At 33.8% G+C, this 24,314-nt stretch overlaps 2 protein-coding genes across 2 annotated transcripts in view; one reads left to right on the top strand and one right to left on the bottom strand.

Moving 5' to 3' along the window:
- The window catches only part of LOC138698429 (zinc finger matrin-type protein 2), a 4,989-nt gene extending 3,811 nt beyond the window's left edge, over positions 1-1,178 (top strand). The window contains exon 4 of the mRNA XM_069824324.1: positions 475-1,178. Coding sequence (XP_069680425.1) covers positions 475-764 — 290 coding nt within the window. The 3' untranslated portion in view covers positions 765-1,178. The remainder of the gene's footprint in view (positions 1-474) is intronic.
- LOC138698971 (uncharacterized) lies at positions 552-24,314 on the bottom strand. Its single transcript, XM_069825159.1, has 5 exons — positions 24,055-24,314; positions 16,551-17,676; positions 14,593-14,735; positions 6,680-6,946; positions 552-2,859 (listed from the first exon to the last, which is right to left on the bottom strand). Exons 1-5 carry the CDS (start codon positions 24,312-24,314, stop codon positions 2,802-2,804), a joined length of 1,854 nt encoding a protein of 617 aa, XP_069681260.1. The 3' UTR covers positions 552-2,801.

Genomic DNA, 24,314 nt, shown 5'->3' with positions numbered 1-24,314 from the left:
GAAAGTTATCACACTCAAAATCGCAATATTTCCTACTTTACGTAAATGGATGAACTACTTTTCTTCCCTCCTGTACCTAGTAAAGTGATTTGTTTGTATTTTACACCAGTATCATCGAACTCGAGTCATGGAAGGGGGTAGCAAACCGTGTTTCCGGGTCTCAATCATTAATCCAAATGTATAGCCAGGTTAATATTAAAATTGTTATTAAAAATAAAATAATGTCCCTGTATATAACTTAATACATTTCGTAACTACAAAACATGATGATATAGTTCATGTGAAATGAGTGTATTACCTGCTAAAAATTTTGTTGTGAATAAAATATCGATTGTAGTTATGTTTGTTTCACATTAAGTTCTCTATTATTATTCCCAATTTTACACACCAAAATTCTGTATGAAATGGTTTACCTGTATAAATTATGCTTTAAAATGGTTTAGTTTTATTATTATTATTATTAATTTTTTCCAGATCAACGGAACTTGGGTATGTCCATGCGTGTTGAGAGGTCATCTCTTGATCAGGTGAAGAAGCGTTTTGAAATGAACAAGAAAAAATTAGAAGAAAAGAAGAAAGATTATGACATTGAGCAAAGAATGAAGGAATTGAGAGAAGAAGAAGAAAAGCTTAAGGAATATCGAAAAGAAAAACGTAAAGAGAGAAAACGTAAACTTGAAGAAGAGACTGAAACTCATAATGAAACTGAATCAGAACTTGCTTCAATTATGGGATTTTCTGGATTTGGGTCATCAAAAAAATAATTTTTGTAAGAAAATTTTCCTTTTGGATTTTGTACAATCGACTAATATTGAACAATATCTTCTTGTTAATTGTGAATTGTAACAATATATGACATTAAATCAGACAAGACTCGTACAGAGAACAGTGAATGCAGTGCTGATTTATGAATTAGATCAAAGTTGGTGGAAAGTATTATATAAGTGAAAAGAATGGAATGTATTTTATTGTGTAATGGAGAGAATGATGATGATGATGATGCTCATTATACCAGTTTTTCACATTGACAATCATTCAAAATATTCATACAGAAAGTAGAATACCGTATTTATATTTTTGGCTTGTGTGAATTTTCGTTATAGACTTGCAAATTATTGACAAGAAATGTAAATAATGTAGACATTATAATTCAAATAAATAATTGTAAAAAAGAGGAACATTTAATTTGTGTAGAAATGTTTTTGTAATTATTACAATTGAATATACAATTATATATGTACAAATATTAAACTAATAACTTCATATGTAACAATATTCAATATTTGACAATGATAACATTTTGAACAAAGAAAACTAAAAGAATTTATTCCTTCACTTTTTTAGAGTAGGGCATTGCTCATTTCATTACTGATAAATTGCGATTATTTATATAGTCAGTATCTGTTTAAAATTACATATTAGCAGATACAAATTTACTTTCGCAATAATACACATTTTGTTTACAGTGGTTCCTGCTTAAGAGGATCCTATTTAAAATGTTTTTCTGCCTGAAGTGTTGAAATTGTTTGGTCCCGAAAATAACTCCACAAGAATAAAGGTTTTAATTTTAATTTAAAACAATTTCTGACAGAGGCAATTTTCAGAATATGGATCTAATATTTTGCCATTTTAATATATTTTGATGATTCTGGAACCACTCATACACATGTGAAACTTCGTCGAGTTCTGTAAAATTAATTAGTGAAATACTGTATTACTCTCCATACTTCAGCTGTTTATGTTAAAAATGACAGTGAAAGTTGGTAAAAAGCAAAATGCATTGTCAGTTTCCGAAAAAATAAATGTTATCAATAAAGTAACACCCTTCAATCTGGCAAAGGAATTGGGTTTACCATTTTACAGCAAGGGAGAAGTGCAGAATGAAGAAAAAGAAGAAGCTAAAATCTTCAAAATCGGATAATATCAAACAATGTTGCTAGAATGGTTTCGTAAAAAACATGGCTTGCATATTTTATATTTCAGGTTTAATATTATAGCAAGAAGCAGAGGAAATAACTTTAAGGGCAAATACATTACTGGTTTAAGGCATCAAATGTCAGTCAATTGAGAAAATGTTGACACAGTTATGTAACAATAAGTGGGGAAGCAAAAAGTATTTATATACTGATGGTTCTATTATTGCATAAACCTAGTTATTTCAGGCTTTCCACACTTCATTAAATTTCAATAGTGATTATGTTACAATTCCGTCATAATTTTTAGTTTACTCTTTTAAGAGGTTTTTTCCTCACATGTGCTGGTGCCTTGGAAAATATCTTAAGTGAGAATCACAGTATATATTTATAAAGTATTAATTATTAATCGTGAAGAACGCTGAAAATGACACATATATGCATTTTATTAGTGGAAATTATAGCAATGAAACATAATTTTAAAATGTATGAAATTAAGCACAGAATGGGATTACAGGTTTCCAGTTTCCTATATTTATAGTTTTTGAGCATTACTGATTTTTATCTTACCATTTTGTTCAATGTCCAAAATGTACATTCGTAAATGCAGGAGAAGTCATAACCTCTATATGTAAAGTAAATTTTACTATTCTCTAAAAGTGAAGGAACAAATGCAAAACAAATATAACAAAAATATACAAAGAAGAGATGAGAGTTTATATATCTCAGATACTTTACAATATTTTTCAGTAATAAGTAAATACATTATATAATAACATAATTTTGTAACATTACAGTTATTATTACAATATTTAATACAGTTTTTTTTTACTAGTTGTTTTCAATAATTCTTGGCATCAATGAACCTTGGAGTTCTGGAGTGCAGAATCACATATCCAGTAATGTTTTGCAGTTGACTAGTTTCAGATTTCTGTGAGGTGTGACTCTGGAATATATGAGGACAATAAATCCTTAGATTAATCTTTATTTTCTGAACTAGAATACCCATAATCCTCCAAACACTCATATCATATTCAATTGAATTTAATTTTCCCAGTAATTTTATTAAATTAAATTATGGTTTATTTAACGATGCTCGCAACTACAGAGATTATATCAGCATCGCCGGTGTGCCGGAATTTTGTACCGCAGGAGTTCTTTTACATGCCACTAAATCTAGTGACATGAGCCTGTCGCATTTAAGCACACTTAAATGCCATCGACTTGGGCCGGGATCGAACTCGCAACCTCGGACATAGAAGGTCAGCGCTATACCAAGTGCGCTGCTGAGGGCGACCCCAGTAATTTTGGCTCCAGGTATTATGTAAGAGGGATTCTGAAAACTACATATTCAGACTCAGAGATATTGAAAACGTCATTTTCGTCAAAATGTTAAGGTAGAATTTGTTTTAAATATCTCAGTACTTTTACTTTCTCGTTATACAGAGTCTAAAGAGAAAATATTAAGATGTTAGAAAAAAAACTTATTTTGAGATTTTCACAAAAATACCAGTTTCCAGCATACGGAAGTATTAAAAAAAATTGGTTTTTGACATGTGATTCGACCTAAACTATTTTATGGATTTTGTTCATAGTGCTTATTTTATAAATTACTACATCAAGAAATGATGCACATTAAGTAATTAAAATAAATACTTTTGAAACAGTCAACTAGTTCAAATATCTTGGTGTTTTGATAGACAATTCTAATGACAGAAAATATGAAATACTTAACAGACTACATAATGCAAGTCCAATTTTTTACCCACTTGAAAACAAGTGGAAAATTCGACATAATAATTCACAAACTTTATAATCAGTCATCAATTTTAGATGTAATACGGACCAGAAAATTAAATTGGGCAGGACATATTACATATATGGATGATTCTAGCAGTGCAAAATGAATATACAGTGAAACCTGTTCAAGACGGAAGTGACATGGTCCTAATTTTTTTTCCGTTGTGAACAGGTTTCTGTATTATTCAGATGTGACATTAAAATGGAATATTTTGTCATTCATATACATGAAAAACAAAATGGCATGCCGCAAACTGCAAGAAGTACAAAATATTCCATTTAACACTCATCACATTAATCAGTTTTCTGTCGCTTATTATGTTGGTGAATCATCTTGATTAAAATCTCATTTTCTGTATAAATATCGTAACTCACTCATTAGTCATTAAACATTACTAAAGTTTACTAATCTCATTCTACTTAATATCTAACACTATACTGTAATACTGTACTGCATATCACTGCACATTATTAATTAATTGGACTAGAAGCCATCTATTAGAAGCCTTGAATTCTGGTTTATTTAATTTCTTTCCCAGTCAATAGCTTGCTTTGCAGAACAGATCCAGAAATTGGCTTGTTCTTTGAAAGGTCATAAAGAGCCCACTCTCACAACAGTTCATTTATTTTCACATAAACAGTTGCTTTCTGGTTCCTTTTGTGTCACCAATATTAGCCACACGCCACTCACTCATTATGATCTTTATTTTTTAAACTGTCACTCCTGAGTTTTCCACAACTGTACTTCAATATTATTTCACATAGACTTTGTTTCTAATTTTCCTTTATCTCGATAACTTTTACTTCATCACTTAATGTTAATGCCACATTTTATGCAACTTTTTTTTTTTTTACCTGGAAATCACTACACTTGCTCTCTGTTTAGCTACGACAGTATATGGGTGTGAAGCATCGAAAATCTTTGAAGGGACTCGTCTGCCTAGTCAACAGGGTAATAAAATTTATGACCAACAGGCCAACACACCCTCGTACCGTCTAGAATTTTGCAAAGAAAACTTGTTTTTATCTTAGTGACCTACATATTTCGTATATTCCTTGAAATTACACGCTGTTTCAAAGTATAGTTACAAAATATAGTGTGTGTCCAAAATATTGTTTCCGTTTTGAACAGTAGCAGACAGTTTCCGTTTCCACGTTGGACAGTTTCCGTTTTATTCAGGAAAAATTACACATAATACATACAAATTTCGCCGGGACCAATAAATTGTTCCGAAATAGACAGGATTCCGGATTATTCAGGTTCCAATTTGAACAGGTTTCACTGTATATGAACACCTTTAACACAAGGCCACTGGAAAGACCTCGAAATAGATGGAAAGATGAAATGCAGAAGGAATGCATGAAAATGGGAATTACCAACTAGGAGGAACTAACAAAAGACAGAACAGAGTGGAAGCATTTTGTGAAATTGACATGGAGTCGACATGCTCCATAATGTCCTTTGATTGATTGATTGATTGATTGATTGATTGAACTTTCCAAGTGTGCTGCATAGGGAGAAAAATTGAGCAATGAAGGTATGGTCCCAATCAAGCTGAAGAGACACTTTAAGACGAAACATAATCATTTAATAGATGAAGATAAAACGTATTTCAGTCGTCTGCTCTTTTTTTCGAATAAAGTCGTTAAGTCATTGGGGAAAATAACAATTATAGGAAAAGCGTAAGTAGCGAGCTACAAGTATCAGAAATAATTGCCAATAAAATACAATCGCAGACAGTAGCAGAAACTTTAATTTTACCTGCTTGTAAGGAAATGGTTAAATCTGTGATAGGAGAGGATGCCAAGGGGAGATACCATATCAAGAGTACCATTATCAAATTATATTACTGCTCGCAACATAGAAGACATTTCCTCAGACATTCAGGAACAAATACTGTAGTGGAAAAATTATATTTTGGTAAAAAATTTGCCCTTTAACTTGAAGAATCGACAGACATAAGCCAAAAATGCCAGTTATTGAGCCACATAAGATTTCTAAATGAAGACTCGCTTGTTGAACGCTTTCTATAGTGCAAAGAATTGCCTCTGATGTCAACAGGATTAGACATCTACAATCTGTAACAGCTACATTGGAAGAAAATGAACTACCTGTGTAATGAAAAAATTGCATTTCAGTATACACTAATGGCACATTAGCAATAACTGGTCGAATAATGACTTTACTACAAGATTAAACAAGATTTTCCTAACATTGAGTCAACTCATCGTTTTTTGCGTCGAATTAGTATCAGCTGTGAGAGAAAACTTTTAAGGTCACTGTTTTCACTTTTTGATTACCATATTTTGATTTTTCTTAAGAACCCATTCAGCTTGTCACTTATAAGGATATGTTCTTCCTTTCTCTGCATATTAACAGTAGGATTATTCAAATTTAAAAAAAATATCTGCTATTCGTCTGTAATTAGGGCAGCAAACAGCTGCTTATTTATGCATATGTAGCTACCAACTTGACAGCATAAAAATACTGGTCGAGTTTTACCGTATCTTACAACAAACAGAACCAATTAATTTCATTCCTTTATTGCCTGCTCATTTTGGACAGCATGTATTTATCTTTATGAAACTGAATGATTTTCTTTACTCTGTTACATACTACAAAGCAACAAACTGATTCTGAACCTAAACCAGGATAGCCAAGGAGGTAGGACAACAGATACGAATTTACAAATCAAGCTTTCAGGTATAACTTAAGTCACACAGGGTTAGTGTGCACTCAATGTTGGTTGCTTGATGGTTGTCAGCCCACTTTGAGTTCTGTGGATATAGAGGGAAAAATTGGATCGGTGTCTGGCAGAGTTCCTGGGTAGCTCAGTTGGTACGTTTAACCAAAGGTCCTGGGTTCGATGCCCGGCCCTGGGCATTTCCCTCGAAATTATTCAGATACAAATTTTCTCAAAACAAAACATGCCAACTTCGAAGCAAATATTACATCACATACATACCTTAACTTATGATGATAAGCATGTTGTGTGGAGTCAAACATGTCTGCCAAAAAATTGACATCACTTAATGCACTGCTGCTCTGTTGTGTGCTGCATTCTTTATCATTGATTTCATTCCGGCTATCATCAACATAATCATCATCGTCATCAATGCCATCATGATTCTGATCTTCACCTAGGTTAGTTGAAGTAATGGCAGAAGTAACATTGTGTGAGGATATAGACTTATTGGTAGGTACTTCGTCAATTTCTGGAGGTAATACTGTCCTGGGAAAAAAAAAAAAAAAAACACTTTTTATTTTACTGAAGGCCTACCATGGGATCATCCATCTCCAAAATTCTAGCAGAAAATTTTCACACATAACATGGAACAGACACATTCTAAACAAAGACAACAGTAAACACGCAGACAACATAATTTTCTGGCACAGATATGTAGACGACATACTAATACTATATAAAGGAAACAAAAGACAGATTGAAAACCTACTCAAATACATAAACAAAATACATCTAAAACTACACTACAATCTTACTTACTTACTTACAAATGGCTTTTAAGGAACCCGGAGGTTCATTGCCGCCCTCACATAAGCCCGCCATCGGTCCCTATCCTGAGCAAGATTAAACCAGTCCCTACCATCATATCCCACCTCCCTCAAATCCATTTTAATATTATACTCCCATCTACGTCTCGGCCTCCCTAAAGGTCTTTTTCCCTCCGGTCTCCCAACTAACACTCTATATGCATTCTGGATTCGCCCATACGTGCTACATGCCCTGCCCATCTCAAACGTTTGGATTTAATGTTCCTAATTATGTCAGGTGAAGAATACAATGCGTGCAGTTTTGCGTTGTGTAACTTTCTCCATTCTCCTGTAACTTCATCCCTCTTAGGCCCAAATATTTTCCTAAGAACCTTATTCTCAAATGCCCTTAATCTCTGTTCCTCTCTCAAAGTGAGAGTCCAAGTCTCACAACCATAAAGAACAACCGGTAATATAACTGTTTTATAAATTCTAACTTTCAGATTTTTTGACAGCAGACTAGATGACAAAAGCTTCTCAACCGAATAATAACACGCATTTCCCCTTATTTATTCTGCGTTTAATTTCCTCCTGAATGTCATTTATATTTGTTACTGTAGCTGCAAAAGGGTATCTGTCGGATACAGGGGGGGAGAGCCATTAATCCTTCCCATTGAAGGCTTTAAGGAACCAACCTGGACAAATACCCAATGTCCCATCCCTACCTTCCCGTGGTGCAGCTGTTAGTAAGCATAATTTTACGAGCTGAACTAAAGGGAGGGGCTACTCATCCATTAGCACTGGTCAGCTTGATGAGTTAATGACTGAATTTGGTATAATTTTCCTCTATCCAATACCTAATTCCCTCTTTACCCTTTCCTATCCAGTCCTCTGACTGAACTCTTACTTTCTTCGACCCTAATGGCATTAGAGCATTCGAGGCCTAGGGGTTCATTTCCCTTTCCTTCCTTCTCTTTCTACTTTTCTGTTCCTAGTGCTGACCTGCTATGGCACTAAAATCGTCCTCCAGTGGCTTAAGGAGGGAAAGCTGGTGATCAACAATATCTCCCAGCTAGGTCCAATGGACCCGTCGACCAACAGCAGGTGTGGTCCTCCAGACATTCTGGGGGTTGTGTGTGAATGAAGTAGCCACCAAAACGTTAAAATATGGTGTTCACTTAAATCGGCTACAACTTGCCATGTAACTCCAATATGAAATGAGTACCATTAAGGTAAAATAGTCCCCCAATCGGATCTCCGGGCGGGGACTACTTTAATGGTACAGAATCAACTAAACATCTTACAATGGAATGCTGGCGGTATAACAACCTCAAAATCTGTGCTTCAGTGGCTGGTCATGATAATATCTTTGAAAAATATTGGAGTGCAAGAGGTCAAATTACTTTATTGTCAAACGCCTGGCATTAGAAAACAACAACAACATATTTGTTACTGTTGCTCTAAGATATTTGAATATTTTCACCTCTTTGAAGGATAAATCTCCAATTTTTATGTTTCCATTTCGTACATTATTTTGGTCACGAGACATAATCATATACTTTGTCTTTTCGGGATTTACTTCCAAACCGATCGCTTTACTTGCTTGAAGTAAAATTTCCGTGTTTTCCCTAATCGTTTGTGGATTTTCTCCTACCATATTCATGTCATCTGCATATACAAGCAGCTGATGTAACCCATTCAATTCCAAACCCTGTCTGTTATCCTGAACTTTCCTAATGGCATATTCTAAAGCAAAAGTAAAGGTGATAGTGTATCTCCTTGCTTTAGCCCGCAGTGAATTGGAAAAGCATCAGATAGAAACTGGCCTATATGGACTCTGCTGTACGTTTCACTGAGACACATTTTAATTAATCGAACTAGTTTCTTGGGAATACCAAATTCAATAAGAATATCATATAATACTTCTCTCTTAACCGAGTCATATGCCTTTTTGAAATCTATGAATAACTGATGTACTGTACCCTTATACTCCCATTTTTTCTCCAATATCTGTCGAATACAAAAAATCTGATCAATAGTCGATCTATTACGCCTAAAACCACATTGATGATCCCCAATAATTTCATACACTACACTCTAGAAATAGAAAATAAAAAATCCATAAATTTCTTTAGACATCACCATAACAAAAACAAAACCACCGGCGTGGCTCAGTCGGTTAAGGCGCTTGCCTGCCGATCTGAAGTTGCGTTCGGGCGCGGGTTCGATCCCCGCTTGGGCTGATTACCTGGTTGGGTTTTTTCCGAGGTTTTCCCCAATCGTAATGTGAATGCAAGGTAATCCAAGGCGAATCCTCGGCCTCATCTCGCCAAATATCATCTCGCTATCACCAATCTCATCGACGCTAAATAACCTAATAGTTGATACAGCGTCGTTAAATAACCAAAAAAAAAAAAACAAACAACAAACATAATATGTTCAAAATATACAGGAAATCACTACCACAGTAACACACATACACAACACCTCCAATCACCCCACATAACATAAACACGCAGCATTTCGATCCATGATACACAGACTCATCAACATTCCTATGAGCCAACAAGACTATAAGGAACAAATATACATTATCAAATACATAGCACAGGAAAATGGATACAACTCCAACATAATAGACAACATAAGAAAGACTTTACGCAAACAAGAAAACGCAACACAAACACAAGAACAAAACAAATACACCACACTACATACGAAAACAAGAATACATATAAGATTGCATCATCTTTCAGGAAACTAAAATACAACATTGCATACAGAACATAGAACACACTACAAAAACATCTTAACACAAACAAGACAAAAACAAATAAATAAACTTAACAGGTGTATACAAACTATCATGCAGTAGTTGCAACGACTTCTACATTGGACAGACTGGAAAATCATTTCAAACACGTTACAAGGAACATATCACAGCCATAACCAAACCACACAACAATTCAAAGAACACATCACAAACTCCAATCACAACTACAGCAACATAGACAATGACATGAAAATACTACAGATCCAGCCAAAAAACTAGAAACTTGACACTCTATACCGGTAACAATATGAAATTTACAAAAATACAAAAACACACTCACAGCACATCCTGAACACTCAATTGAATTTCAAAACACACACCCTTTTCGACGCAATCATCAAAACACTCCATCGCAACAAGAAACCCAAAGATACCGGTAGCATAGGAACTTCACTAGGCTTCAGACAATGAAGAATACCACTTCGAAACTAGTCATCCACGTAATTTTCTAATTTTAACACAGTAAAGAAGTTATGAAGTTAATCAGTGACTTTTTATTTTAGTCGCAGTACCTCAGTTCAGTGCTGTCAAAACAGAAGTGACATCCTCAGCTATCTGAAATAGCCATTTTTCCTTCATTTGTGGCTCAAGAACTAAGGTTTACATGAGAACTGACTACAAAAAACATGTGGTATTTATTTCCTTACTTCTCTTGATTCTCTATAATTGATCACAGTCATATTATTATTATTGTGTAGTAGAATACATATAATGGAAAAGTATGACCTGAAGTTATATCAAACGAAGAATTGAGGTGGTAGCCGGAAAAAGAGCCCATAAGCAAAAGTCATGTTTTGAGAAAACAATGATTGAAAAATTTATTTTTATGTCATTGCGATTTGGATGCACTTTTATCAAGACAACAATTTTCATACTGTTACAATAAAATTTGTCTACAATGAACTATAACAATTTTGTTGGGCCACCTGTACTTATCTTCTTAAATAGTTTTTTATAACATTAAGGTTTTCGATACTACTTATGTATCATCATCAGATGTTAGTGCATTATGTTGACAGTATGTAATGAAAACCTAGCCTCATGGTGTTTTATGAATTTAGTATTTGGTTTCATATTGCTTATCGTAATGTCTAAGCCTTGTTAGAGTTAACATAGTGGTAGTTCGTTGTGATTTCTTAGCCTAGGTCAGTGTTTCTAGTTCACAATAACATACACTTAAAATACGATGTAAAATACAATAAGATAAAGTTTAAACAATTTAAAAACACTATATGAAATATAACATGTAAAATTCTATGTGAGCTTGTTGGAATGGCTGTGTTGGTCAATCGTTTATGCCGTTAAATAGGGCGGTTTCTGCTGGTCCTATTTCAAAAATCATTGTCTTTAAAATGGAGCACTTTTTGAAGTCGCTGAATTTCTGTAGTTGTCTATGCTGTATGTTATTATTAAGACCATATTGGGCTTTTCACTTATAACACATATCACTCTAACTTAACTATTTAAAATTCATTGATGTCTACTAATATGCAAGTATCGGTAATTAGACGTATGTAATTACAAGCAGTTTAATGTCGAGCTCCGTGAATCTAGCAAAGCCGTGCGTGTGATTTTGCTGTTTGTCGTGTTGTTCTTGTTAGTTGCATGGCTGGGACTAGACTTAAGAAGATAAGCACAGGTGGCCCAACAAAATTGTTATAGTTCATAATAGCAGCTTATAGGCACACAACAAAATGAAAGTGATTTGTCTACAAGTTTTTGTTAAATAATAAATTCCGACTTTAATAGTGTTAATAAAATAATATATTTTATGAACCATTTTATAGGCCCTTTTTCCAGAGAACAAGTTTATTTTATAAAAATACTTTCAATATGATTATATTTTAGCAGAAATTTTAATATCAGCATTGAACGGCGCACATTACAGTGGTTTACAATTTCATAATCAATTTAGTAAAATTTTATTTCTTACATATATCTGACAGTTACGACATAAACTGTACCGAATACTTGAGAATCAAGAATATCTATTGGGTACAGAATACAGATTACAGGTTATTTAATATTAATCTAGAATGGACTCACATAGTGCAGTTTACACTTTAGTGCACATCCTGGATGGACTCACACTCACTTTGAGAATCATCTTCATTGATGTTTTCTCCCAATGCAATTTTGCTCTCTTCAATGATGTTGTCAAGCCAACTGTTTGAAATATTTGAAATATGTTTTGTACTTCAAATTCAGTCTTTCACCAGTCTTTTCTTTGTAATAATCACAGAATAACTCAAAGAGAATCTTGATATTTAGGTTTGGGGTAGTTGACAATATTAGATCTTGCTATGTGGGATGGATTGTAGATGGACTGCAGTAAATCCCATTATATTGTTGTTCATTTTATATGGTCTGTTTTCATGAGAACCCCCTTTTTCCTCAAATGTTTCACCTTTCAATATTTTCCCTTGTATTACTCTGTCTTTTGGCAGAAATTTTGAAGAGTCCCAAAATCATTTGACGACACACCTCTTGCTGAACACCACGTCGACGCAGAGAATATGTTCATGCATTTTCATGACTTACATTTGGATTTTAAGTTACATTTACGACTAAAAGACTTTTTTGATAACAAGCCTGCCACTGTAGTATCCTGCAATAACTTTGCCCACTGTAAAATATTTCGAAGAGATCTTCCTGTTCATCAGCAGTGAATTTGGAGAAACATTCCTTCTGACAGCAGAAATAACTGGTGCAAAAACGTACCTTCAATAATAGCATATACGTATTATCATGTTGTTTATTCATTTTTCTGTCTCCTCGTTTTAAGTTCATTTTCATGCCCTCTCTCCTCTTTTTTCGTTTATGTTCTCCATTTTTAAACAATTCAGATCGCACACAGACTGATCACAACTACTACACACAACACAATTATACTGCTTGCAGTGCCTGTCTCAAGCTGACTGTGTTGATGTTTGCTGCGTTTCAAAACTACGTAAGAGTGCATGGATTCATTCAATTAGCTACCCTGCCCTCTGTTTACAAGATATTGAAACGAAAATACGTAAGCAAGTAGATTTTAACACGGAGAATCGAATTAAATATTCTCCCGAAAAAGGGCCTATAGACCCATGGGCCCCTTTTCCGGCTACCGCCTCAACTGTAGCAAGTGCAGGGTTGGCCGCATAAAATTACATGATACATATTTTGCGTAAATTATATGTTTGAATTGTTAGCTGTACTGGTTCTTTTATCTGCTAACTGTAACATAAAGGTGTAATAACTAACTATAAGGCAGACCTGCCAAGTGCATGATAGACATTAATTCGAGGCCAATCTCACGCTCACATGCACTCGAGCTGAAATCTCACGCATTTGTGGATTACACAATTTTAATAGAAGACAGTATCCCTGAAGATGTGTGGAAAAATGCTAAAGTCCAAGATGAGGTGCAAGTAAGTCGGTACATTTACCGAAAGGATGTAATTTTTGGGCATATTTATCTCAGATCCTATATCATAATATATAATATATAGCCTACCCAGATTGCTTGGCCTTATAGGCTTTGACGGTAACAACTTTTGTCAGGTTTACTATGCTGCCATCTAGTTGTTACATAAGAAGTCACGTCATAACTCCCATTTGAATTGCATTAGCGACCGTACAGCAATCTCGTGTTCGTTTACGGTGACGAGTGGCGATCCTGGCAGTTGTTCTCTTCAAAGTGCTACCGATTTTAACATAGGGATGAGCAATCTGTTATATATATATATATATATATATATATATATATATATATATGTGATCTGGGCTCAGATGAAACTAGCAAATGGAGAAATGAGGTACAAGAGACTATCTGAGGTTGCAAAATTGGTTTTGATAATTTTACATTCTAATGCTGGCAAAGAACGTGTTTTTCTATGATAAGGAAAAATGAAACAGCTTTTAGACCTTCATTGAACGTGGATGGTGCATTATTATCTGTCTAGACCATGAAAATGGCCATTCTGAACCATGCCACACATTCGAACCACTGCTGAAAGAAGTAGTTGCTAATGCTAAGAAAGAAACGCATCAGGAGGCTATAATAAAACACATTGCAATAAAGAGTGAGATTTGTATCGTTTACAATTAAAGTACAATATTTGGAATATATTAACTTATTTTGTGTTCTGTTCTTTTCCAAAAAACTTATGAATATTGCATAAAAATAATTTGCATTATAAAAAAATTGTGGTTTCCTAGATTAATTGTGAAATAAATGGATACAAGTATATAAAAGAAATTTGTTGTCTCACACATTTTCCTTGAATCTCACTCTTCCTGACCAGTGATCTCACTTAGTTACCATGAGGATCCTTGACAGCTCTGTATAAGGAGTTTTAAATTTCAGACTTTGTCCAAGAACATGGAGTTGAGCAGTGTTAAGGAGAATAGTATCATCTGCCTACATTGTTTCTCTCAACTGTAATACATAAGAGACTTAGCACTGGACATTAATAGGCCTACATTTCAAAATGATTAACAATGAATAGACTACCAGTACTGGCACCTATTTAAGTTCTTACTGTTGTGAACTGAAGTTCGGTAAAGATTACCTTGTATTACAATCTTCGTTCGATGACGCTTCATTTTTCTCTTCCAGAAATATATGATTCATCCTTTTCTTCTTTAGGGAAGATTCTGGAGGTGAGAAATATGCCAATCGATCGGTGTTGTCTGAAGAACTTTCTTGTGATGACTACAAATATGAAAGCAAAGTTAGTTATTATGCATTTTAAACAGTGATGTAAAAATAAAGAATTTTACCATCTTTTGCAGTTAAGTACTGGTATATAAATAAATAAAACAAAAACAAATCTGTGTATATCCAATGCCTACCCACTTCACTTGCGTGATTCAGGTTCTGCATATTGCGGATAGATGGCAGGACTGTGACCATTTTAAAGTTATATAACCAACCTACAAAGTTTATTTAGTTTTTTTCTCTTTCTTTATATATCAGTTTATAACTATTATTAATATAATAAAGTCAGTGTGATATTGCAAAGCAAATGCTGTTTCATTGTTCATTGTTGTGTTGTATTGTATTTAATAATATTCCATGGTATGCGTACATTGCTTCACAGCTAGAATATGGAACAAGTCAAAAAACTTAATATGTACTACTATAAAGTCTTAATTTATAGTCACAGTCTAGTTGAAATATACACAGAAGAGGTTTACAGTACAACACAAAGTTTTAGTATCAATTTCATTTGTGATTAATGTTAAAAGTATAAATTATTTGAACAAAAAAAAATGGTTTAAATAAAAAACAGCTTCCTTGATTAAAAAAAAAACAGATTTTTCTCACATCCATGATTGCGAACATCGTAGCAGCTGAAGAAGACATTGATTATAAGTTAGTAACAGTTTTTTTTTTTTTTTTTTTTTTTGAGTTTATACATTGTTAAAAATTTTACTTGGGGTGCACATATTGATTTTATATGTTGTTTAGTCAACTGTCCGAAGACAGGTCTGAACCTCACAAGTGATACCACTTATGAAGCAACTAGGCCAGGAGATAATGGGATAGGGTGGCAAGTTCCTTTCTTCCTCCATTGCATACATCACCAACTAGCTACTGTACATATTACACTAGTCAGATTTCAGATGCATACAAACAATTGTTCTTCCTCTGACACATATCGTCAAGTGAGATGTACTGCCTGATAATAGATAAGTATACGTATCAGCCAGAACCTCAATCAGATGATTTGATTTTATATGTAGTCTAATAAAATTAGCAAAGGAATCTTTTTGCTATTGTTATCGAGGTACTTCGACAAGCAAACTTTAAAAATGGTACATTATGGAGTATTTTTCCTTAACTTATTGCATTGATATTGACTTATGGTGGCATGGACTACTATCAATGCAAACATGAAAAGAAATTTAGTAGTATTGCAAAACAAAATGTATTAGAATAATTTGTAAATTAAATAGCATGCACTGATGCCGAGAAGTTTTCAGATTTGAAGGAGTATTAGCAATGATCTCACTGTATTATATAGATTTATACTATTAACGAGAAAGAAACGTATCGAAACGACAGTGATATTAACTAATAGGGCACAAAGAATAAATTAAACCTACACAAGATAGAGTATACTAAAAATAGCCAGAAAAAAAAAGATCCACTAATTATAGGCAAAAGTTTAATAAATTGTCAGGGATTATAAAAGTATTTAGTAAAAAAAATCAATCATGTATTCTAGTGAGTAATTACTGTTAGTTTAAATTATGTACCAGTGTCTAATTATGCGTCTATTAGTTCATGTTAATTAAGTGTATTCTATTTCTTTCTGTATAAATTAACGAAACCAATAACCTATACAGAATTTTATGGTGAATATAATGCTAACTTACTTAATAATGACGATGAAGAGGTTACAATAATAATGATTTTGTTGATGATTCATGACAAATTATGATGATCATGATGGTGATTATTTGTTGCTTAAAAATGTCTCCCTCCTCCCCCCCATTAACATATTTACTTCGATATACTTACAGAGTAGATGTCAACAGGTGCATACTGAAGAGGCGAACACTGAGGTAGAATATCTGTTTCCGTTTCTGTCTCTAGACAAAGAGATTTGTCACTGAATTTAGGCGAACAGCTGGGATAATCTGACAGCTCAGAGTTGATATTGTATGGATTATGCGATTTCTTTGCTTTTGGAGTTGAACATGGCAATCTGACGTCAAAGGCAAGTGGATCTCTGATTGTTTGCTTTTGTTTTCCACATTCGTTTTTGTTATGCATTTCAAGACTTCCATTATAGTTGTCCTCGTCCTGATCAGAGTCAAAAATTTCATTTTCCTTATCTTCATTTGTTTTGCACATTGAAGTCCAAAATAATTTTCGTTTACTCTTCTTATTCTTATTTTTAGGTCTTTTTCTTTTCTTCTCCACACTTAACATTAAGTTTTCTTCCTTATCAGTAATGCGACAATTCTTTTTACTTTTCCCTAACTGATAATTTTTTCGTTTATAATCATCTAACTCAAAACCATCTAAATTTGAAGGTTTTCCATAGTGTTCAGTATTAGAAGGTAAATTCTGAATTTCCTTAAAAATTCTACGTGAAGGAAAAGATTTATTTCGTGAATTAGCATAATTTTCGTTGATTTTTTCAGAATCTTCACACAACTTTTGGTTAGGTTGTTTTCTTAGTTTAGTATCCATTCTAGCATGGTAAGTATGTGTTGACATTTCTAAACGATCAGTTCCCTGCTCTAAACTCTCTGACTTATTTGGGGTCGTGTTCAGAATTTTTTCACGTTTTTTAGTTAATGTTTCAGGTTCTCTTCTCTTTTTCAGAAGTGTGTTTTCATTATACACAGTTGTTTTCTCTTCTTCTGAAATATTAACATAGTTTATAGTTTTTAAAGGTGGACTGTGTGTTTTGAACAACTTATTAGTGAAATCTGGAAGGACATATGAGCTGCTGTGTGACGTGTCTTCATTGAGTTCTTCAAAGTCTTCATAAATTTGGATAGTTCTCTTCTTCATACTCGTGTCATTGACAAGTTTGGACTTCTTGCCCTTCTTGAGCTTGGTGTTGATTTCAGAGACAATTTGGAAAAGATCATCCTTGTTACTAGGTGATGCCAACTGATAAATTGTTTTTAAACTGAAAAAGGATAAAAGTAAATGTGTTAGCCTCATCTTTCCATACCCTGTTTTGCTATTTATGTTTTTATAAGGCGTCCACTAAATGCCAAATTGTTTCAATGCTAAAGAGAATATAAGTTAGAATGTTGAAAATACATGCACTCAATTCTTAAAAAAAATAAAATGCAGAGTACAGGAAAGGAAAAAATAAATACGGTACATAGAAATTACGTCGTGTTTTAATAGTGAAGTCGCAGTAGTCTCTGGAAAGTGTGGGGAAGGTGGTTTATTAGGGGTGTCCTTAAATACCAGACTTTTTAAATTAATTTTATTTCCTAATTTCTCTTTACTGCATTTATTCTAAGACTATTAATCTTTATGGCATTAGGAGTGACGTGAATGTGTCTATTTCTTAGTGGTTCAAGGGTCCCATTTTACGATATCCTACACACTAACTAATGCACAAGTCTATCTTTTGTGAATCTTTCTTTACCGGTATTGTTTAGTTATTTGTTATTGTCAAAGTTGCTAAAATATATTCATTAGCAGTCAACTTAGATTATTTCAAGAAACTATTGTTATATGTTAGACTGGCATTTTTTATAGTTGAGTGTATAACCACTAAGAAATTGTACTGTATAAGTGCATGTCATGATATGCTTCACTTTCCCTCATTTTAACCTGGAAACAAATTTAAAACAATCAAACTGGAGCATACATAATTATTACGTTCACAACAATTATTTACGATGCAATTATTCTTACACTTTAAAAATTGAACAAAAGTTAGTAAGGTAAGTAGTGCATTACCTAATCACCTATAGAACCAACAAACACAAAAGAGTTTTCTTTTCAGATTGTTATCAACTTACTTTGGCATTTGTCCCATGAATGTAGGTATTTTCAGTTTTGCAAGTGCATGACCTCTACGTTGTGAAGCTTCTAAAAAGGGATATTTTATATTCATTACTGCCATTTCATATTGTAACTTCTTCATAACATTTCTTTCTTGCTTAACTTTTATTGCATAACGTTCTTCCCATTTTTTCAGCATATATTCTTCTCTAGATTTTTCTCTTGGAAGAGGACAAAAGAATTCAAAATAACACTCATCCATTTCAATATTTATAATATAAGTTCTAATGATTTTTTATGAATTACATAACAAACACTGTAATTATGGTTAAATTTTATAACGCATAAAATTATGAAATTATATTTAAAACATCGTCGTAATAAGGAATGCTAAGAATATCATGAGCAATAGTAAAGCACAACCTCAAAGCTGACATAAAACATTTGAAAGTGCCGCCGTACCACAACATGAAAAAAAGTTTTATTGAGCGAAGAAATATGGCAGTAGATTCGATATATCCTGAAGCGGGAATGTATTGAACTGCTCTGAAAAATGAAGTACTTACGGGTTCATCTAAAATGATTTAGGGGTCACTGAAAGTGTTCTGTTCCTTTGTAGTTACATAATACAATAATAAATTAATAATAGTCTACCGTCATTCGAAACGTTAAGTATAAACAGTTGAAACTCGTATCTTACGTAATTGGCCGTGTGTATTAAATTTATTGTTTATTTGTGACAACTTAAAGTTGAAAGAAAAGTTGAACCGTGTAATTCACCTTAAGCATTTAAGCAATGCATGCAAGAGTGAACGAAACGCATTCAATTATGCATGCTTTTTTCCACTAAAAATGAAAGCGCATGCAGCAATTGAAAGCTACCCATCGTTGGTGGACTGGGTATCTTGTGCGTATTTCGTTCCAAGTGCAACAGTAGCATATATAGCGAGCAACTGAATGTTTTAGGTGGCCGTGAATAAACTATTCTTTTGTTTAGTGATGGTGGACCTTTTAAGCTGAAAATGGCGGCAAGTACGTTTAGCTTTTTGAAGATTATCGCAAATATGAGTGCCTATGGAGTGTTTGATTCAACCACAATAGTTTGCGAATCAAGTAGGCGTAAGTATTGGATTAATATTTATTAATTAATATACAGAGTGAATCTTCTCATTCTGCGGATTGGTAACTAGGCAAACCTGCATTTTACAGACGATGCGAAATGCAGGTGCTCACATCGCATTCACCACCCCGTCCGATAAGGCTACGATGTTGAACCACAGTCTAGTAGCACAGTCTACTATATACAGTCGCGAAGCTCAATATGTAGTAAAAATGCAAACATGGGTAGTTGCCCACCACTAGGATCGCTACTATCGCCTCATCATCGCAGATCTCTCTCCTAGTAGACGACAAAATATGTTACACTTTCGTTATGTTCTTTTGGAAAAATTAACACCTTCCTTCCATTATTGAAATATTAAATGCATAAAGTTAATTTGTTATTTTAATCAAGTATATTAAATTCCACCATAAACTCGAAGATACCTGCAAGAAATAGGTTAATGTTATTTTTGTTTGTGCAAAACGAACTGAAATGTACTATAATCGCTTCACTCATTCAAGATTATAGTGATAATTAGCTATGAAACCAAAAAATATTAATTTTCATTTCCCTTTACAACAATAATAATGGAAATATGAATTAATGGAGTAACTTACGTGTACCGGTACTTGTAGTGTAGGCTTACGTAGTTAACAAAGTGGGATGAGGTTAAGCAATAATAATCTCAACAGAATTGGAAATAAAAAGTGATCAATAAATTTTATTGTAACAGACTTTTTCTACGTCTCTAGTAAAGTAACAAATAAAAATAACAACAAAATTAACAGCTACAATTAAAAACATATCCTTTGAAAAAAAAAGTAGGCCTAAGCAATAATAATCCCACCAGAATTGAAATAAAACGTGATCAACAGGGAAAGGATTTATATGTAAATACATATTTACTTATAAAGCTAATATAATTTATATTTTGCATTATCTTTATGTTTCACAATGTGTAGGGTTGAAAAATCCTACTTTTATTTTCCATATTTTTCCATATTTTAGAGTTTAGTACATATTTTCGTTAATTTCCATATATTTTCCATATTTCATATAAAACAGTCCATATTATATTAGGTTTAACAATAAAACAAAACAAAATTCCATTAACTTTTAAAAATACATTTCAACAATAGAGATTTAAACACATGTTCAGTAATCCCTTTAACATCAGAGTTATTTGAAAATTAGCAGTCCTATCAACAATGGGAAAGTAAGTTACAAAACTGTATTAATTTAATTTAAAATTTTTAACAGACTTCAGTTGTGCAGCTCAACAGTTAAATGCCAGTCAGAGTACACATAGGTTCAGTTTTGTAAATCATACTATAAAGACGGTAAATATGCCAAAAGTACGTCATTCAGTCAATTTAAAATCAAAACTAACAAGTTACATTTCAGAATTTAAAGAAGATGGTTTATCAACTGACAATAAAATATTATTTTGTAATTTGTGTCAGTGTGCAGTATCATCTACACAAAAGTTCCTGGTGCAACAACACATTACAACTAGTAAACATCAGGCCAACAAACAACTAAATTCCAAGCAGAGACAATTGTTTTTAACACAACCAACAACATCGAATGTAAGATCTGAGTTTAACATCGACCTGTGCCGTTCTCTCATCTCTGCTGATATTCCTCTCTACAAACTAAAGAATAAGGTCTTCAGGGAATTCCTTGAAAAATATACTCAACATACAATCCCGGATGAGTCAACACTTAGGAAGACGTATGCTCCATCCATCTACGATGAGACAATACAGAAGATAAGAGATGAAATTAAAGATAGTTCAATTTGGGTTTCCATTGATGAGACTCCCGACAAAGAAGGTAGACTTGTTGGTAATGTAGTTATCGGTTTGTTAAGTGAACAATATTCTGAACGAATTCTTTTACATTGTGATGTTCTAGAAAAGTGCAATAACAAAACTATAGTTAAACTGTTCAACGAAGCTATGGGTATCCTGTGGCCAAGGGGTATTATGTACGATAATGTGTTATTCTTTATTAGCGATGCTGCCCCTTATATGGTCAAAGCTGGACAAGCATTATCTGTTGTATATCCTAAATTGACTCATTTTACTTGTGTGGCGCATGCATTTCATCGTGTGGCAGAAGTGGTCAGAGACAATTTCCCTAAAGTAGATTTGTTGATTTCATCAGTGAAAAAAGTATTTCTCAAAGCTCCCAGTAGAGTTAACGTGTTGAAAGAAATGTACCCTGAAATTCCATTGCCACCAAAGCCAATTTTAACTAGATGGGGTACATGGCTAGAAGCAGTTGAATATTATGCCGAACATATAGACTCTATTAACAATGTTCTCCTTGCATTGGACTCTGAAGATGCAGTCTCAATTGATACTGCGAAAACAGTTACCTGTGACATAAGTGTGAAGAATGACTTAGCTCACATTCAGCATACATTTTCATGCATCATAAAAACGCTCAAAAGTCTCCAAAATAGGCACCTTTCACTATCTGAAAGTTTTGAAATTATAAATAGTACTGTGGAACAACTGAATCGTGGTAGAGGTAAAGTTGCAGATGCAGTAAGAGCTAAGGTGGACACTGTACTTTCAAAAAACCCTGGATATGAAGAACTACAAAAGGTTGTTGCTGTGATGAGTGGTGAATCAACAGTGAAGATTAACTTGGACTTATCCCCAGCAGACATTGTGAAATTGAATTATGTACCAGTTACTTCTTGTGACGTCGAACGCTCTTTTAGTCAGTATAAATCTATCCTCAGAGACAATAGAAGAAGATTCACTTTTCAGCACTTGAAAGAAATGTTTGTAACCTATTGTTATGGTAACAGACAATAAAAATTGTGTTTTGTTGAAACTACATTGGAAGATAAGGTACGTCCATTATATTTTTTGTTTAGTTTGATTAAAATGTACCAATATTTAACGTACATAGTCATTTTTTTATAATTTTAAGTCCATATTTAATTCCATATTTTGGTAAAAATCCATATTTAATTCCATATTTTGGTAAAAATAACTACATATATATTTACATATTTCATATATTTTTAGTCCATATAAATCCGTTCCCTGGTGATCAATAATTTCATTAAAATAAACTTATTTTTTCTACGTCTCTAGTAAAATATTTATTATTCCAATTATTGTATTTAGCCATTAACATTTTCATTACAACCAATAACGAACATTTCACAAGCATCAATGTGAAATACGCAACGAGCTAGCACTCGATGGAAATACGACACAGTCCAAAGTCGACCGTGGACAGTCTATTGTTTCCAGTTGCTAACCGCTTGGAGCGCTTTATCACGAGATTTGCAAAAAATCACCTCAAGCTTCGCGACTGTATATAGTAGACTGTGCTAGTAGTATATATAGTCACGAAGCTCAATATGCATCCATAGATAGTTGCTGACCACTAGGATCGCTAATATCGCCCCATTACAGACAATGCGAAATAGTATCGGTACAGTCTATTGTTTCTAGTACCCTCAACAACTCAAGCTTCGTGACTGTATATACTAGACTGTGGTTGAACTATGTTACTGTGCTGTAATAGCGCAACGATTAACACGCTGTATTGTCCCGGTGCAGGTCCGGGTTCAAATCACGGCTCTGGATAAGTACTTATTTTTTTTTTCATAATCTACCTGTGTTTCGAGAACATTCTAGAAAAGCATGTTTTCTGTCCGAATGAGTAGAACATTCAACCTTATGAATACTGCGGGCCAATATTAAATAAAAGAAAATGTTCTTTTGAAGGGCCGCAGACATCCTGCAATAATAAATAATTTACAAAAACGTCTTACTAATTAGTGATTACTGTAATTTATAGTAATTAATAATACCAGTTTGATCAAATATTTTTTTAAATTTTAAGTTTGAAACTTTACTATAGGGCCGCAGCAAACATAGTGGCGGGCCGCAGGTTGTGTACCGCTGTTCTAAACATTGAAGTTGCCTGTAAATAAATAGTTCCAGCCACTTGTGCTCAGTGCGGTACGTAGCAGCCAATTCGGCCGAAAGTTATACAACGCAGGAAATTGCGTTTACGGTATAGTCTGTAAAACGCCGGTACCATAGACATGTATAACTTCTCAATCCGCAGGATGAGAAGATTCACCCTCTATAGGCCTATACGTAGTGAAGATGACGTTCAACACGGCGCACCGTGTAGACACAAAATTTGCATGTATCTTAATTGAACGTTTTCAATTTGCTTCTTTCAATATTCTCCCCAGATTGCATGCGTAAACGCATGAAAAATTGAACCGTGTAGATGCACCTTTATTATTATAGCCTAAACAACTAGGGCAGTGGCGTATTAAGGTATTTCCCGCCCCCAGGCCCGCAGTAAAATGCCGCCCTCACATTTAATGAGCATATATAACCTATAAATTTCGTAAATTGGTAATAATTCTATTATGACTCATCCAAAATGTACCAGAATGTTCTACGTCTTGCTCCTCGCTCTGTGAAGATATTTATCACATCCTCGTAGTCCAGTGTCCTTGTAATATCGTTTTCAATTCGTAGAACTGCCAAGTTGCTAAGCTTTTCTTCTGTCACTGTTGTTCTATGGTAGTCTTTCAACCTTTTGAGAGCGTAAAACGATCGTTCAGCTGGACAGTTTGTTGAGTGGTCGTACGCCGGCGTTTGACCAAGTCCATACACGCTGCCCTTCGCAGATGGGTCCCACTCCAT

The sequence above is a fragment of the Periplaneta americana genome, chromosome 4 (assembly GCF_040183065.1).
Source record: "Periplaneta americana isolate PAMFEO1 chromosome 4, P.americana_PAMFEO1_priV1, whole genome shotgun sequence".
Classification (NCBI taxonomy): domain Eukaryota; kingdom Metazoa; phylum Arthropoda; class Insecta; order Blattodea; family Blattidae; genus Periplaneta; species Periplaneta americana.
Note: the sequence above shows the minus strand (reverse complement) of the source record. Positions and strands in the feature narration are given on the sequence as shown.

Bases quoted from the DNA above. Each gene is read 5' to 3' on its own strand.
- LOC138698971 (XM_069825159.1), bottom strand. From the start codon at position 24,314: ATGGAGTGGGACCCATCTGCGAAGGGCAGCGTGTATGGACTTGGTCAA. The intron at 14,736-16,550 runs GTAAGTATATCG...TCATATTTGTAG, and splicing joins CACCTGTTGACATCTACTCT to TCATCACAAGAAAGTTCTTC. The intron at 2,860-6,679 runs GTATGTATGTGA...CATATATTCCAG, and splicing joins GCTTATCATCATAAGTTAAG to AGTCACACCTCACAGAAATC.